The 18011-nt window shown below is 34.4% G+C and overlaps 1 protein-coding gene across 1 annotated transcript in view; it reads right to left on the bottom strand.

The window, feature by feature from the left end:
* The window catches only part of LOC123546990 (fat-like cadherin-related tumor suppressor homolog), a 117302-nt gene that overhangs the window by 87196 nt on the left and 12095 nt on the right, over nt 1-18011 (bottom strand). Inside the window, exons 4-5 of the mRNA XM_053551301.1 lie at nt 17417-17584; nt 112-190 (exon numbers count right to left, since the gene is read on the bottom strand). Coding sequence (XP_053407276.1) covers nt 112-190; nt 17417-17584 — 247 coding nt within the window. The remainder of the gene's footprint in view (nt 1-111; nt 191-17416; nt 17585-18011) is intronic.

The raw sequence follows: 18011 nt of genomic DNA, 5'->3' as shown, positions 1-18011 counted from the left end.
TTGAGCAACATTTACATGATATATGAATGGTGACAGTATGTGGAAAAATTAATCTTCAAGCAATGTAACATTGGCACAATTCGAAATTTGAATTGTCCTATATAAACTCACCAGCCAACAAAATCTCCTTTTCTCACCAAAATTTTGTCATAGTCATTAACTATGCATGTTGTTACAGTTGGACTGGTACCTGGAAGAGAAATAGTAAACTAGTTGTTAGGAAACAAACACTATATGCACTTTTTATACTTCATGTTCCATAAGCTTTTAATTTTACATTTATAAACAGTTGAAGCAGCTGTACAAATAGAGAATATGTGTAATGACATGGTTAGAAAGGCCCTACTTTCAATATTGCAAACAAACAGTACAAGCCATAAAGGGAGATAATAACAGACAATTAAATTTAACAACTAAACAATTAAATAATTCCATCCATTCAAAAAGAAAGAAAACCGAACACACAGTCAAACACCTAGAGTTGATAACTGAATTTTATTTAATCTGACTAGTTTTGGACTTTTAATCAATATTCAAACCTTTTAACATGAAATTAATATATTTTATGTATATGATAAATAAAAGTTGCTGCCACATTATAAGCCAAGGCATTTTGACACATTAAGACTCCTAATTAACACTTTAAGCTGCCAACTGACATTACATTTACACACTGTAGTCCATAGTCCAGTGGTCCAATACTATGCTATAAAACCAGGGATTGTTTTAGTTTGAAGCCCCTCTCCTACAACAAAACTTCTAAACATTGTCTTGGAGGACAGTCCCATATTACTAACATTCTATTTGATGGGTCTCCCTTAATGTAACTGACCAAAAATAAGTTATCATTAAAGATAATCTATAACCTGACTGTATATGATTACTTTATAAATATCACATTCATCTGACAGTGTTTGCTGAGATACTGTGAACCTGACAAATATAATGTTGACCAAGTTTCACAAAAACAAGTTTGCATAGGTATAGTCCATTTTATTTGACCTGGCAGGGCGAAGTTAATCTCTGACATATGCAAATAATGGTAATCTCAAAAAACGAGCAAAATAGGTAGAGCAATATAATTGTTTCATTCCATAATGTTTGGTAACCAACGACTAAAATTCAACGCTACATTGGTTACGTGTACTACATACCCTGCACAAAACTGTAGGACTGTCATGAAACCACGCCCTGCCAGGTCAAATAAAATGCACTATACAATATTTTCTCTTTATTTAGTTCTATTCTGTCATAGAGGGTAGGCTAATAAATGTTTCCAAATAGTCCCAGACTTTCATAGATATCAGCTGAGATAAAGGTAATAAATTCTGTGAAAGCTTTGGTAGCTAGAACTCAACTAAACAACATAATATTATTAGTAGACTCAGTTTGATGAAGTCTGTTCATGAGACACAGGTATTAAACTGTGTCACAGTACAGTCTGTGCCAAAAAGGAATGAAGGTACTGTGCTTTGGGTACCACAGGTACTTCGCCAATGTTGGCAAAATGAGTGAGGTCGGTGTGATTTTTTGATTTTTGTCATTTTGTTACTGCATGGAGCATCTTTTTTAAAAATAGGGGAATGTAGTGGGGTGTAGTTGTATCTTACCTATAAATGCTAAATTTAGTGGCAAATGATCAATTTCCTAGAAATGGAAGGAAAAAAAAGTTGGGAAGCAATTGTGAAATTTTCCACATCACCGACTGTTTGTCTCATTTCTTCCCAAAATGTATCATCACTATGGTCGTAAATTATATCTATAGATGACAACATAAAACATGCCCAGTGAATTCCGAATTTGAAATGTATGCCAGTTTTTTGAAAAGTAACGCAGGCACTTCAATGATGCCGCAGCCCCTTCGAGGTTCAGCAGGTACTTCTTAAAGTATCAAGGCATATCTAACAGATACTTTGGTGCATGTGAGCAAACCTGGACCTAACTGTCCATCTATAGCTTGTAATGTATGTTTTTTTATACTGTCAGTACATGCCCCTATTGACAGATCAGGTTTTGATAATCAAAGTCCTCATTTTAAAACTACCCAAGATTGGCCTAGATCTATCTACGTCTAGAAACCTTATTAAAATGACAGACTTATTTATCTCGTCAAACCAAAAGTAGACTTGCTTCTGGAAATCCTGTTTATTCACGTCCCAAGTCAGGTGCACTTTCCCCTTTTAAAAGTGCACATCCCCCTAGTTTACTTCACAGAAAAGTTACGCGGTATGTGTACCTGAAGTCTTCTCCTACAAAACTCAAGAATGAATTCAAAGCTCAGACAGTTGAACAGGCAGCCTTGTTGAAATTGCTTTCACGCACTTTAAGAAAATGAAAGTAAACAAGAGGACCATGATGGTCCTGAATCGCTCACCTCTTCCCACATGACCCAGTTTTGAGTATGACGTCGTTTTTTCTATTATTTGACATAGTGACCTAGTTTTTGAGCTCATGTGACCCAGTTTTGAACTTGACCTAGATATTATCAAGATAAAAATTCTGACCAATTTTCATGAAGATCCATTGAAAAATATGGTCTCTAGAGAGGTCACAAGGTTTTCTATTATTTAACCTATTGACCTAGTTTTTGAAGGTTCGTGACCCTGTTTTGAACTTACCTAGATATCATCATGGTGAACATTCTCACTAATTTTCATGAAGATCTCATGAAAAATATGGCCTCTAGAGAGGTCACAAGGTTTTTCTATTTTTAGACCTACTGGCCTAGTTTTTGATTGCAAGTGACCCAGTTTCGAAACTGACCTAGATATCATCAAGATGAACATTCAGATCAATTTTCATGAAGATCCATTGAAACATATGGCCTCTAGAGAGGTCAAAAGATTTTCATAATTTTAGACCTACTGACCTAGTTTTTGACCGCAGTTGACCCAGTTTCAAATTTGACCTAGATATCATCAAGATGAACATTCAGACCAACTTTCATACAGATCCCATTAAAAGTATGGCCTCTAGAGAGGTCACAAAGTTTTTTTATTATTTGACCTACTGACCTAGTTTTTTAAGGCAAGTGACCAAGTTTCGAACTTGACCTAGATATCATCAAGGTGAACATCCTGACCAATTTTTATGGAGATCCATTCATAAGTATGGCTTCTAGAGAGGTCACAAGGTTTTTCTATTTTTAAACCTACTGACCTAGTTTTTGATCGCACATGACCCAGTTTCGAACTTGACCTAGATATCATCAAGATGAACATTCAGACCAACTTTCATACAGATCCCATGAAAAATATGGCCTTTAAAGAGGTCACAAGGTTTTTCTATTATTTGACCTACTGACCTAGTTTTTGATGGCACGTGACCCACTTTTGAACTTGACCTAGATATCATCAAGATGAACATTCAGACCAACTTTCATACAGATCCCTGAAAAATATGGAGAGGTCACAAAGTTTTTCTATTATTTGAGCTACTGGCCTAGTTTTTGAAGGCACGTGACCCACTTTCGCATTTGACTTAGATATCATCAAGGTGAACATTCTGACCAATTTTCATGAAGATCTCATGAAATATATGGCCTCTAGAGAGGTCACAAGGTTTTTCTATTTTTAGACCTACTGACCTAGTTTTTGACCGCACGTGACCCAGTTTCGAACTTGACCTAGATATCATCAAGATGAACATTCTGACCAACTTTCATAAAGATCCCGTGAAAAATGTGACCTCTAGAGTGGTCACAAGCAGAAGTTTACGGACGCACGGACGGACGCACGCACGCATGGACGACAGACACCGCGTTATCACAAAAGCTCACCTTGTCACTTTGTGACAGGTGAGCTAAAAACGTTGTATCTGATAAGTTTGATTTTGTCAGCGTTAGCATCCAGCTGGCTTACGGAAGGTCGGTGGTTCTACCCAGGTGCCCGCTCGTGATGAAATATGCACGGAGGGGCACCTGGGGTCTTCCTCCACCATTAAAGCTGGAAAGTCGCCATATGACCTAAAATTGTGTCGGTGCGACAATAAACCCAACAAAATAAATAAATAAATTGTCAGCGTTAGCTTTGATTCTCAAATTAATGGAACAATAGTACTGTTGTACATAACCTCCCCTATACATATGTATTAGGGGAGGTAACTATATCTTTCAGTAAGGATTTTAGAAAAATAAAAACGTCAATAAAATTGTTCCAAAAGATGTGCTGGTGCAAAATTTAAATCAAAGGCCTGAATGGCCTGAGTCGGCTAATGATTGATGTACTGACAGTATAGTCTACCAGTTTCAGTTTGTTTTTAGTTTTTTTCTTAAAATTTCATAACACAGCTCGATATTTACCCAAAATATTATATCCGGACACGATTACACTTTTCTCCAGTTTCAACAATATATTTTACAAATTGTGATGATACGAAGACATTTAGCAGCAATTGGCAGTATCTGACATTGAAGTTTACGGTTAAATTACCTCTTATTTAAATCTTTTCATAAAAAAGTTGTTTCGTTTTGAAAGCAGCCAAACATAGACGATCTACTTTCGATTTCAAAAACTACAAGAAAATACAATTTAATGTTTTGCCGATTTGTTAATTTCTCGAAAAATAAGAATTAAAATCATTTTTAATATCAGTAGTAACTAAACAAACCAGTAAGAGCTTCTTCTTCCAATAATTTATCCGTCTACTGACTGCAAAATTCAACCCACGCAAAGTTTATAGAAATCATACCATGCGTGTTTACGTTCAATGTGGGAGAATTAAGGCTGATCGGCTATGTTACCTAACGCATCCAGACGATTCAGATTTTGTTTTTAAAAAAGCATTGTGTGCGTTTCTGTAATTTTATATACGTTTTTATACGCTTAGAAATTATTAGACATGCGTATTTGCATTATTTCTATACGTAATTTACGCTAATACGCATCTTATCTGGAGCCCTGTGGAACTATTTTTTGTCTTTCGCTGGATGTTACCCAAGCTTTGTAAGCCTGCGCAATTCTTAAAATGCACATTTATGCTTAATGAGTTACATTCGAGTATTGCACAATTACAAGTCATAAATATGACAGATTACATCATATATTGGTCATAGCAAAGGGAATTGACACAACTTAACTTCATTCATGCAGTGAACTGTTTGAAGTTTGAGAAATCTAATGGAACTACATCCCTTCACGTGTTATTCGGTCCATTTAGAGAATCGCTGAACAGCAAGGACTCGTCAAAAGGCTTTCAGCCTTTAGCCGACTCAAAAATGAGTGGGCAGTTAAAAAAAACTAAAATATTTTTATTTCATTTTTTTGAAAACAGGAGTGCTGCATCTGACGATTATAAATGATATTATTCTCGTTTTGGAAGTTCTTGTTGAGTAGTTACTGCCCCTTATTAGATTTGGCAGTTTATTGGCACGTTTTTCTAATGAATTATTGGCCATTGTCCACTCTATATAAGACGTAAATGGTATGGTCACGCCACTCAAGGTATTGGTTGGCAGCGATTTACTTCGTTAGTTATTTCTTTTTACGTATTACCCTACCCACCTACCCTGTCTGTATTTTTGTTGCAGAACTATTTTATGTTTATTAAACTTTGTGTCACTTAACATATTAAACTAATTGCATTTAACCTTATAAATGTTACTTTGGTATTGACTAAGGATGGTATTGCAATGTTTTAAAGTAATTAGCTTGGCAATTAATATACAAAATATAAACTAATTTATGATAACCTGCTAGGTAAGCTAAATTTGCTTTTCCTGTATCTGACATTTGATGATGACAATCGATTTGTGTAAGTCTCTTTTCAGATTTATTAAAAGAGTCCAGTTTTAGACTTCTCCATGACACATAAATCAACCTCTACCTGGATATACACGATTGATGGATTTACTCTGCAAAAAAATGTAACAATAATTGCTGCCAATTATATACTTTTCAGAATTGAACTGGTGTTTCAAATATATGAAATTAGAGAATAATAGATTTACTCACAGCTTAAATAAAATTATTCACGTTTTTCATCGTCTGCTAACTATTTTGTCTCCAGTTCCCGGTAGTTATTTTACCGCGTTTTCTGCTTGCAATTCACGATTTTCTCATGTTTTCAGTGCACTATATAAGTGATTGTTAATTGATATTCTTCACTCGAGGTTGAATATTTGACAGCATAACAAGTATTCTGATTATTTGTTTATTCTCGTAAGAAAACTTGACAAACCCTTCTAAGACGAATAGTCAGTTTTTGGACATCATTTGCATCTGGAAATGAACACTTGAACATAATACTCAGCGAAAAAGGTAGCAATTTCGGAAAGGTAAAGATTTATTACTTTTTTCTATGTTCCGTAGTGTTTTGTCAAAATGAATATTTTTAATTTGAAAATTTGACACGTGTAACGGGAATGTCCTAGAATTTATCAACATACTGTTTCCACAAAATGAGACATTTCATATTGCTTAAAGTTTTGATTTTGGCTAGAATATCTTTTACAAAGATTATTGACATAGTAAGGTTCATCAACGCTAAGGGATATATGCTAATACGGATTTACAAAATATCTTGTTTTAATTTCGGCCTACTGTGTACTTGAATTAGTGGTAATGTTGGCTGTAGAAATTAGAAACAGTTTATCTGTAAACATTTTGAATATTTTAAGCGGCGGATATGTTACCTATATAGCAACTTTGTAAGTGACGAACTTCATAATCCTTTGTTATTCGGTTTTAATAACTGCAGAGGTTTTCGGGTCACGAAGTTTTCGTGCAAATTGTGCAACAAATTACTCCGTCTGGTCGGAATGTTCAAATAAAGAAAACGTGCATATTAAAATTTGTTATCTGTTTTGTATATTTTCAGTTAGTTTTATGGTACATGTGCACAAGGTTTGTATAACATATAATAGATGCGTTTATTTGTTTTTCTCTGTGACTTTGCAGATGTTTTCTTGCTTAATGTGTTATTTTATTGTTAATGTTATTTAATATAAATTCACGATGAAAAAACCTGCTATTGAAGGAAAGTAAATATTACATGTATATACTTCTGGGACGAGATTTATGAAATAGTACATAAAAGGTGTGCATATTGTATCAGTAAGTAGAAGCGAAGCGAAACTTACGTATTTGTACTTTAATTTAACGGGCGTAAATGATTCAGTAGTTACAGCTCGTCGTATTTAAAGCGTTTACAATTCGATTTAATGTATGTTAATTATTCTTTCTTCAGATGTTGCTATTGGCTTTTAGCAAAATCAGAGAAAACAACAATAGAAAGTTGCTGATTGATTTTGAATCGTGTGATGTTGTGATTAGCACAGAAGCTTTGACTTGCTTAAATGTAGACCACGTGGTGGATATGTTTTCATAAATTAAATTGCAGTGAAAAGATAAGTATATGTTTAGATAAATTTGGTTTTTAAAGCTACTTGCCCATAGTTTAGGTGAAAAAATTTCAATGTTAATTTCCGCCATGTTTGGCATAGAATGTATATATGACACTGAAAAAATGATGAAGTGGGTGAAAATAAAGTTAGATATTGGAAAAAATGCAAGAATAATGTAAATTGGCTGCATTACTTCAAAAGCGTTGAAACTGTTTGTTCCTTCTGCACACTATATTTGGTTATTTTTAAAGAGGCACCACAAAATAACTGTATTCTTTTGTATTTCCATGATGGTAATTATACATGTTTTGCATGAAGAAAATGAGAAATAACGAGTATCTAGTTACAAATTGACAGGGACATATATATGGCCAAGACAATGCGTATAATGTTTTAAGATTTAGCAATATGTACATAAATCAGTGTATTTAGTTAAATTTCGATCACATTTTGTTTCAACAGTTTAAGATAGTTATTCATATATATTTTTGAAACTATGCTGAAAAGAGATTCCATGAATAAGTTTGCAGATGAAGTTGTCAAAACACATTTATTCAGGAAAGGCCTAAATTGTCCACCTAAAATTTTGTGGTATAGCTGTATTTTAAGAATGATTTTCATGAAGATTTTGTTGGTGAAAAAGTAGGTCACTAGGTCGTGGTGGGTCTTTAAGAGTATCTTTCAAAAAAAGAAAATTATGCCACTAGTCACTTCAGAGTACCCTCTTGTTATGGAATTTTGAGAAAAATTATTAGAGATGATCAGCTTAACGTAGAGATCGTTTATTGATGTGCAATTCAGTATTCAGAATTGGTTAGAACTATGAATTTGTTCTTATATTTTAGTTGTAACATGAAGTCACCAAAACGTCAGTTATGTTGATTTTGAATCCTGTGACGTTGTGTTTAGCACAGAAGCTTTGATTTGGTTAATTGTAGACCACGTGGTGAATATGTTTTCAAGAATAAAATTGCAGTGAAAAGATAAGTATATGTTTTAGATAAATTTGGTTTTTAAGACTACTCGGCTATAGTGTAGGTGAAAATTTTCAATATGTTCATTTCTGCCATGTTTTGCATATGACACTGAAAAATGAAGTGGGTGAAAATAAAAGTTACATATTGGGAAAAATGCAAGAATAATGTAAAATGTGTGCATTATTTCAAAAGCGTTCCAACTGTTTTATACTTTCTGCACAATATATTTGGTTATTTATAAAAGTATCTTGCAAAACTCTTATGCCTATAAGTTTGTACCACTAGTCATTTCAGAGTACTTTTATGGATTTTTGAGACAATTTATTACTGATTTACCTATGTTGCTTTTAGCCTTTCGTGCATTAGTACGTTTTCTGCCATTAAGTCATGCATTATTGTGTTGACTGTCTTATTGCAGTTGTGTGATAAATTCAACTACAAAAAGAAGTACATCTGTGAAAGATATTGTTTTGGTATATTGAGCTGTTTTAAAGAACGACCATGCTATGATGCATTTGTTTTTTACATTTCTGCCGTACTTTGAGACCACTGACCGTTTTATTTTTGTTATACTATGAGAGTTTTACATGCAGATCAATCTTCAATCTGTAGATTGTTGTTTTCAGATGTCGTGATTAGGAAAACGTTGATTGGTAGATGATATTTATTTTAGAAGTTGTAAGGCTAACAAAAAATTACAATGTACGAAAAACTGCTATGAAAATATTAAATATCTAATATATAATGTTCTTTTCAATGACGGATTATTACGTTTTGATATATTCAGTTGTTTTACGACCGTGCTGTGATGGTGTTTGTTCTTGTAATTTTTCGAATATGAGGCTACTGTCCGTTTTACCTTGGCTTTTACACCAAAATATAATCATTAATCCATTAATTATTTTAGATGTGATAACCGTAACATTGTTTGGCTGACATAAATTTCAGACGTTTTCAAACTGTAGTTATTAGCTTAATAAAGAGATTGTTTGATTGATATACTGTTTAGATATTTTAATTAAAAATATGTGAAAACTGCGACGAAAGATAAGTATTTGGCTATAATGCGGAAATAGTGACCGTTTTACTTTGGTCGTGCCGGGAAAGCATTTGCGTTTCTTGGTGAAAAAGGAACATTTAACTGTGGCCGTGCTGAGAAAGCGTTGGCTGTTTATTTTAACCGTACATTATTACGTTGACTGCCTTATAGTCAGTGTTGTGAAAACATTAGCTATGACACTTTTACTTTTGCCATGTTTTGAAAGTGTGGGATGCTTTGTTCTAGTGGTGCATAATTGCGTTGACTTTCTTATTATTAGTGTTGTGAAAACGTTAGGTATTGTAATTTACGTCGACTGTGCTATGGAAGTGTTGGCTGTTTTATTTTTGTCGTGTATCATTTTGTTGACCGTTTAATTTCTGTGTTGTGAAGTCATTAGCTACAGCATTGGGTACTGCATTAATGAATTAATTTATTATATTTTGATAAATGAAGTTGTTTTAAAAACGACAGTGATTTTGTCTTTTCATTTTTGACATATTCAATTACGTTAATTGTGCTGTGATATATATATATATACTTATTTTATCTAGATCAATCGTTAATCTTATTATGTTCTTTTCAGATGTAGTGATCAGTGTTACCTTGTTTGGTGGATATTTATTTCTGTTGAGCTAAGAACAACAATGAATAGATAAGTGTACATTTGTAATATAGGGAGTCGCTTCAAACTTAATTTAAAAGGATACGCGAAAGCACTGATTTTTTACATTGTGCTTGTACGGCTTAGTGTTACCTGTTCAAGCTCAATTTGCTAAGGAAGTTATGTCCGTTTTGCTTTAACTGTACTGTAAAAGGTTTTACTGTTTTGACTGGTTATAACGCAAAAGAGCTGACTAGCCAAACAAGTGTTCATATCAAACTCTGCAGTAAGTGTTACTTTTAGATGTTGTGAATAGTTTAACGTATATCGTTTTAGCGAAATTTTGATAACAAGACATGATGTTGTTTTTTTATATTTCGAGTCCATGATGCGAAAACATTAGCCGTTTCATTTCTGCTAAACTTTGAAATGTTGTCTGTAATTTATTTTTGCCGAGTTCTTTACAAATGAAATATTTAATATGTGAATTAATATTTTCAGATGGTGTGCAAGTTGTAGCTTAATGTAGATAGTAAGATGGATATGTAATTCATATAAAACTTGGAGAGAACTGCAATGAAAGATAAGTATACTTTTTGAGTATCAAGCTATGTGTCTATTTTACTTCAGCTGTTCTGTGAAAGCGGTGGGTGTTTAGAAAAAATGACCGTTTTACTTTGGTAGTGCTGTTGAAGCGTACGCTGTATCGAAAAAGTGACCGTTTGGTCATGTTGTGAAAGCGTTTGCTGTAAAATGTGATATTTTGCTTTGGCTGTGCTGAGAAAGCATGGGTTGTAAATTTTAGTCGTACATTATTGCGTTGACTGTCCTTTGAATGCTTTGTCTATGATACATAAATATTAGGCCGTGCTGCGTTTACTTTGGCTAGCGTTCTGAAAACTTTGGATATTTCTAAAAGAATCTTTTGAATTTATTACACTACAATTACCTTCTTTGTTTAGCTCGATTGGAATGCTGTCAAATACTAAGACCTGTATCCTATATTTGTGTTTGTTGTTTTTGTAGTTAGGAACATGAAATTAGTGAATAATTGATTTACTCACGACATAGAGTGAGTAAATAAAATTATTCACGTTTTTCATCGTCTGCTAACTATTTTGTCTCCAGTTCCCGGTAGTTATTTTACCGCGTTATAGACAACTATCGGGCACCTGTGACGAGGGATTTCTTTAATGCCTCAATAAACTTGCAACATCTTACATAAAAAATATTTTTTGCTGTAGCATAAAAAATATCAATTTTAGTTGGATCTCATTTTGTTCCAGATAATTTGTATGTCTAATTATTGATTTGAACAGAAAACTCTATCATTTGGCTCATTAAAAGGATTGTTAATTCTAGGCTTATCAACCAGTTTATACAAAACTGGAACAGTATTGTTAATAATTCTAGTAAATGCTTCAATTACAGAATGTATAAGCAAGAATTTGTATTTTAGAAATATTTCAAACTTCTGCCAATTGATTTTGCTGTCACACTATATAAATTCAGGTGTATGAATCACAAAAAAACCTGCAGAAAAAGGAAGATTTTATAATATTGCTGGAGAACAAAGAATCTGTCATTTATGTAACAATAATTTGTTAGGTGATGAAATTTCATTATCTCTTCAATTGCACTTACTTTACTGATATTAGAAAAAAATATATAGACGATTATTACCTTAAGGTTTAGGAGTATATCTTCAAAACACAGAAATATTTGATAAATGAACAACATCTTTGCCAACAATCTACCTGACCATTACATGTTCTGCCATACTGTCCCATACAATGGACACTTAAAATATTCTCAAAAAGTTGTCTCCCTTTAAAAATGATGCCATTTGTAAAGAAACAAGAGGGCCATGAAGGCCCTGTATCACTCATCTGACCTGTTGACCTAAAGATCATCAAGATTGTACCCTTTTTATGTTTTTTTTTATTATTATTATCCTAATTCATTTTTTTTTGGTCAGTAGCTTTGTTTTTATTTTCAGGAAAACATTTTTTTTGAGGTCCATTTGAGGCCCACCTCCAAAAAATTCTTTTAATTAATCTGAGAAATCCCCATACACATGATTTTGTTTTAACATCAAGTAAACTTAGATAGCATATAATTATGTATTTACTGTGTATGTACATGTGTTTGCTTGAGTTCAAAAAATATATATTGTTGAACTATATAATTTCATAATTTTATATCGTATTCATATGTACTATATAATTTCGTATTGTATTAATATATTGTAAGGTAATAGGTGGATGGCTCTCCGACCCCTATTATACCATTTTTACGGGGATAATAAACAGGGTTACCATCTGGGCCTCAAAAAAAAAAAAAAAGAATATCATCAAGATTAACATTCCGATCAAGTGTTTCATTAAGATATGGTCATAAATGTGGCCTCTAATGTTAACTAGTTTTTCCTTTAATCTGACCTAGTGACCTAGCTTTTTATGCCACATAACCCAGATTTGAACTTGGCCTAAAGATCATCAAGATTAACATTCTGACCAAGTTTCATGAAGATACAGACTTAAATGTGGCTTCTAGAGTGTTAACAAGCTTTACTTTTAATTTGACCTGGTGACCTAGTGTTTGACCCCACTTGACCCAGATTTAAAATGGACCAAGGTTAACATTCTGACCAAGTTTTATGAAGATACAGTCATAAATGTGGCCCTTTGAGAGGTAACAAGCTTTTCCTTTGATCTGATCTGGAGAGCTGGTTTTTGAACCCACCTGACGCAGATTTCAACTTGACCTAAAAATTCTCAAGATTAACATTCTGACCAAGTTTCATTAACATACAGTCATATATGTGGCTTATAAAGTGTTAACTAGCTTTACATTTGATTTGACCTGGTGACCTAGTTTTTCACACCACATGACCCAGAATAAAACCTGGCCTAAAGACCATCAAGATTAACATTCTGACCAAGTTTCATTAAGATACAGTAATAAATCTGACCTCTAAATTGTTAACAAGCTTTATCTTTGATCTGACTGGGTGACCTAGTTTTTGACCCCACATGACCAAGATTTCCAACCTGACCTAGAGGTCATCAAGACAAACAATCTGATCAATTCCCATGGGTTTCAGAATTAAAATTAGGTCTGTTAACAAGCTTGACCTGGTGACCTAGTTTTTGACCCCACCTGACCCAGATTGAAGATCTGACCTAAAGATCTTCAAGCTTAACATTCTGACCAAGTTTCATTAAGATATGGTTATAAATGTGACCTCTAGACTGTTAACTAGCTTTTTCTTTGATTTAACCTGGTGACCTAGTTTTTGACCCCACCTAACCCAGATTTAAACTTGACCTAAAGATCATCAAGGTTAACATTCTGACCAAGTTTTATGAAGAAACAATCATAAATGTGGCTTCTAGAGTGTTAACAAGCTTCTCGTTTGATTTGACCCGGTGACCTAGTTTTTGACCCAGATTCAAAATTGACCTAAAGATCACCAAGATTGACATTCTGACCAACTTTCATTAAGATACAGTGATCCTTTGATTTGACCTGGTGACCTAGTTTTATATCCCAGATGACCCAATATCAAACTCGTCCAAGATTTTATTGAGGGTAACATTCTGACCAAGTTTCATTAAGATTGGACCAAAATTGTGACCTCTAGAGTGTTATCAAACTTTTCCTTTGATTTGACCTAGTGACCTACCGTCATCCTACGAATATAAGACGCACATTTTTTTATGAGATTCCGGTCTCGAAGGACCGATGCGTCCTATATATGGGGATAGAAAAAGACCAAACATTTCCCCCGACTCAAAAATTATGAAAATCGATCTTTGTTTACCCCACGTACCTCTATATTGAAGAGAATTCATGGGGAGTAAATACCAATTCGGGCATAGCTAATAGCCGCTATCATGACCCGGCGTCTTAAATTATTTTTGTATAAAATGTAAAATTTAGAGCTCGTGTAAAAGATAAATAAATGCTGTTTTTCATTAAAATATATTTTACAACGCATTTCTGTAACTGATCAATAAGTTTTTAACAAGACCTGTGTAAAACTTTCCCGGCATGTTTTCACACATTTTGAATTAAAATACTTGAAACTCCATATCAGGTATATCTAATCTTCAAACATAATTTTGATAGTTGTCTATAAACCTCTTGTTCATCCGAGGCATTACTTATCTTACACCTACTGTCACAATCTGCAAACAATTAACCGTTTAATCATACCCCCAGGCAATTGTAAACATGTGCATGCGAGATTTTAGACTGATCCAATATGATCATAGTCGCCGATCCGTAATGTTAAAACAATTTGCAAACCAGTCTTAAAATTATGTCATTTTACCGCCACATGCCAAAGTGTACTTTCGTTCTCACTGGCGTCAATATTCATGGAGTGGTCAGAGGATGTGGCAGTTTAGTGCTTACACAGAATTTATGCTTTTCAATTTAAATACTTACCACAACATCCAAAAATATCGACAATGATTAAGCAAAAACCGGCGAGTTCGTAGAAACTATAGCAAATTTCGGACAATTCCAAAATTCTTCTGATATTTTTTCACTGCGTCCTATACACGAGTGCGACCTATATTCGGCCGATTACAGTAATTTTTGACCCCAGGTGACCCAATATCGAACTCATCCAAGATTTTATTGAGGGTAACATTCTGACCAAGTTTCATTAAGATTGGGCCAAAATTGTGACCTCCATAGTGTTAACAAGTTTTTCCTTTGATCTAACCAAGTGACCTAGTTTTTGACCCCAGATGACCCAATATTGAACTTGTCCAAGATTTTATTGAGGATAACATTCTGACCAAGTTTCATTAAGATTGGGCTAAAATTGTGACCTCTAGAGTGTTAACAGTCAAATTGTTGACGACGCCGGACGCCGGACTACTGACGACGCCGGACGACACCGACGCCGGACACAGGGCGATCACAAAAGCTCACCTTGAGCATTTGTGCTCAGGTGAGCTAACAAGAGGGCCATAATGGCCCTATATCGCTCACCTGTCATCATTGCACTTAAGGGCAAGAAGGTCAAAAAATCATAATCAAGATCAATCAAAAGAATCATGAAAAAATATAGTTGAAATTTTCCTAAAGCTACAGATATGTCAAAATACACCTATAAATTGGAGGTACCATCCATGTTGTACCACAGGAAAGTGGTCTCGGTTTTTCCCTACGGCCAATAATAAAAAAGTTACTAAATAAGCTATTTATAGTAACATAAAAGGGAAGTAATTAAAAAAAAATTATTGTATGTGAACAAAAGAAGGATCTGCCAAATAAAAACAGGAGCACTGCAATGCAACGCAAATGCAGAGCAATATACACAAAAAACAAAGTAATATGACCTTTGACCCCTAAGTGTGACCTTGACCTTGAAGTAAGCTATCCGAAACATGCGCTCTGCACATCGTTTTGATGAGGTGAACATTTGTGTCAGGTTTCTTTGAAATCCTTCAAGGGGTTCAAGAGTTACAGAGCGGAAGGGAAATTGCTAACCAACAGACAGACAGACAGACAGACAGATGGACACCGAGGCGATAACATAATACATCTCTTAGGGCGTATAAAAAGGAATCAAGATCTTATGGTGATACAAGTTGTGTGCAAGTTTGGTTAAAATCAAATCATAAATGAAGCTGCTATTGTGCAGACAAAGTCAAAATAGCTAATTTTGGCCCTTTCAGGGGCCATAACTCTGGAACCCATTATGGGATCTGGCCAGTTCAAGAAAGGAACCAAGATCTTATGGTGACACAAGTTTTTGTGCAAGTCTGATTAAATTCAAATCATAAATGAAGCTGCTGTTGTGCAGACAAGGTCAAAATTGCTAATTCTGGCTCTATCAGGGGCCATAACTCTGGAATCCATTAAGGGATCTGGCCAGTTCAATAAAGGAATCAAGATCTTGTGGTGATACAAGTTGTGTGCAAGTTTGGTAAAAATCAAATCATAAATTAAGCTGCTATTGTGCAGACAAGGTCAAAATAGCTAATTTTGGCCCTTTCAGGGGCCATAACTCTGGAACCAATAATGGAATCTGGCCAGTTCAAGAAAGGAACCAAGATCTTATGGTGATACAAGTTGTGTGCAAGTTTGGTTAAAAAAAATCATAAATGAAACCACTATCGTGCAGACAAGAAATTGTGGACGGACGACGGACGGACGACGGACGAAGGGTGATCACAAAAGCTCACCCTGTCACTATGTGACAGGTGAGCTAATAAAAATAAACAAGTGCTGAAAACTACATTCAACCTAGTTCTGTGAAATTTCAGCACTGGGACATTACTGCAAATGCACCGAAATGAGGATATGTAACAGTTCTTTGAAAATGGTGAGTTTTTAAAGTAGTATCTTGCGAAAGTGTGGCCCCTTTATGCAGCCCTTTTCTGGAATTCAATGTATATATCAGTAAGCTGACAGTTATTGTGTAGAGTAATATACATGTTTTGTATGCTGTTCAATTTTTCATATGAAACATGTGACCTTTTCTTTCGATAATTTGGTGTTGTTTGAATTTTTTTCTCAAAATGTAAGGCTAAGTCTTAAACATCCTAATGCTATTAAATTTTCCAAACTTATGAATTGTGAAAATCGAGTGACTTTTCTTTCACTGGCAGTCTTTTGTAAAAAAAAGAAAAAGTCTAGTTTTAGATAATTTGCAAGTTTGGGGTGATGGACCTGTTATGACACTCGGCAATGTCCAATGCTGAGACTGATTGTCACTGCAGGTTCACGACCCTAATAGCATTTCTCATCATGTTTAATAAACCATGTTGTTTGATATGTTATATTTATGTCAGTTGCCCATTAGGGCCTTGACTTTTCAAGAAACTTGATATTTTAAAAAGTACCTGCGTAACCTCGAAGGGGCCTGTGGTGTCATTGACGTACCTGTCGTAATTTTCAAAAATTGGCATAACTTTCAAATTCGGAATTTCCTGGACACATTTTATCTTTTAGCAGATCAAAATTGATCATTTGCCTCTAAATTTAGCATGGATGTATAGGTAAGATACAACTACACCCCACTGGCAAAGTACAGGCAGTACCGGAATCAAAGTACATGCAGTACCAGAATCAAAGTACCTTCATTCCTTATCAGGGCAGACAGTACTACAGGCCCGTGTGAGAAGTAATTGAAAGTGCAACCACTCTCACGCTACGCTCCCCAGCACTGGCTTAAGCAGTTTATTACAGTACATCTGTATTTATTATGCTGGCCCCCACCTCAACACCACCTTCAACCAAGTTTTCATCCTGACATTCATATAAAAGACATTAATTATCACATACCCTGCACAGTTGTTTCACTTGCACTTCAGAATCATGTGCAGTTTGTCAAGATGAAGGCAGCTGTAGTAAAACTAAAACTTTTTGTCAAAACTTTTTGTTTAAAAAAACCTAGATATTAGCACATGCAGTATAAGAATAATTACTTGTAATCTGGCAATAGTTTTCTCCAATCATTTCATATACAGTTGTGTCAGTTCTCCTCCAAACCTGTAGCTGTATTGTTCCTCTTTTACCAGCCATCAGGTTCCATTGCTTGATTTTTCCACAGCATTTGAACATATACTTGAAGTTTTCAGAAATGTAGGAGAATGCTGAAAATCAATTTATATGAGTACAGAATACTAAATCAAAATAGTCCAATGTAAACAAGAGCTGTCCATAAGACAGCCAAGCTTGACTATTCGAAATATTGTCACAGAAGCAGGAAATTATTACCCAAAATGTTAAATATCAAAAGAATTTTAAGTTCGAAAGGGGACATAATTTGACCAAAATGCATATCAGAGCTATGGGGCTTGATGCTATCAACTAGTTTTATAACCCCAAGGAAACATGTTAAGTTTCAATTCCATATCTGCATTAGTTTTGGAGATAGTAACTTGCATGTAAAACTTTAACCAGAATTTTCTAAGTCCAAATGGGGGCATATTTTTGCTCAAAATACATGTCAGAGTTATGGGACTTGACCCAGTGAGGTAGATAATTGATCTAGAAAAAGAAAAAATAAGTTTCAAATCT

This window comes from Mercenaria mercenaria, chromosome 9 (assembly GCF_021730395.1).
Source record: "Mercenaria mercenaria strain notata chromosome 9, MADL_Memer_1, whole genome shotgun sequence".
In the NCBI taxonomy this organism is placed as follows: Eukaryota; Metazoa; Mollusca; class Bivalvia; order Venerida; family Veneridae; genus Mercenaria; species Mercenaria mercenaria.
Note: the sequence above shows the minus strand (reverse complement) of the source record. Positions and strands in the feature narration are given on the sequence as shown.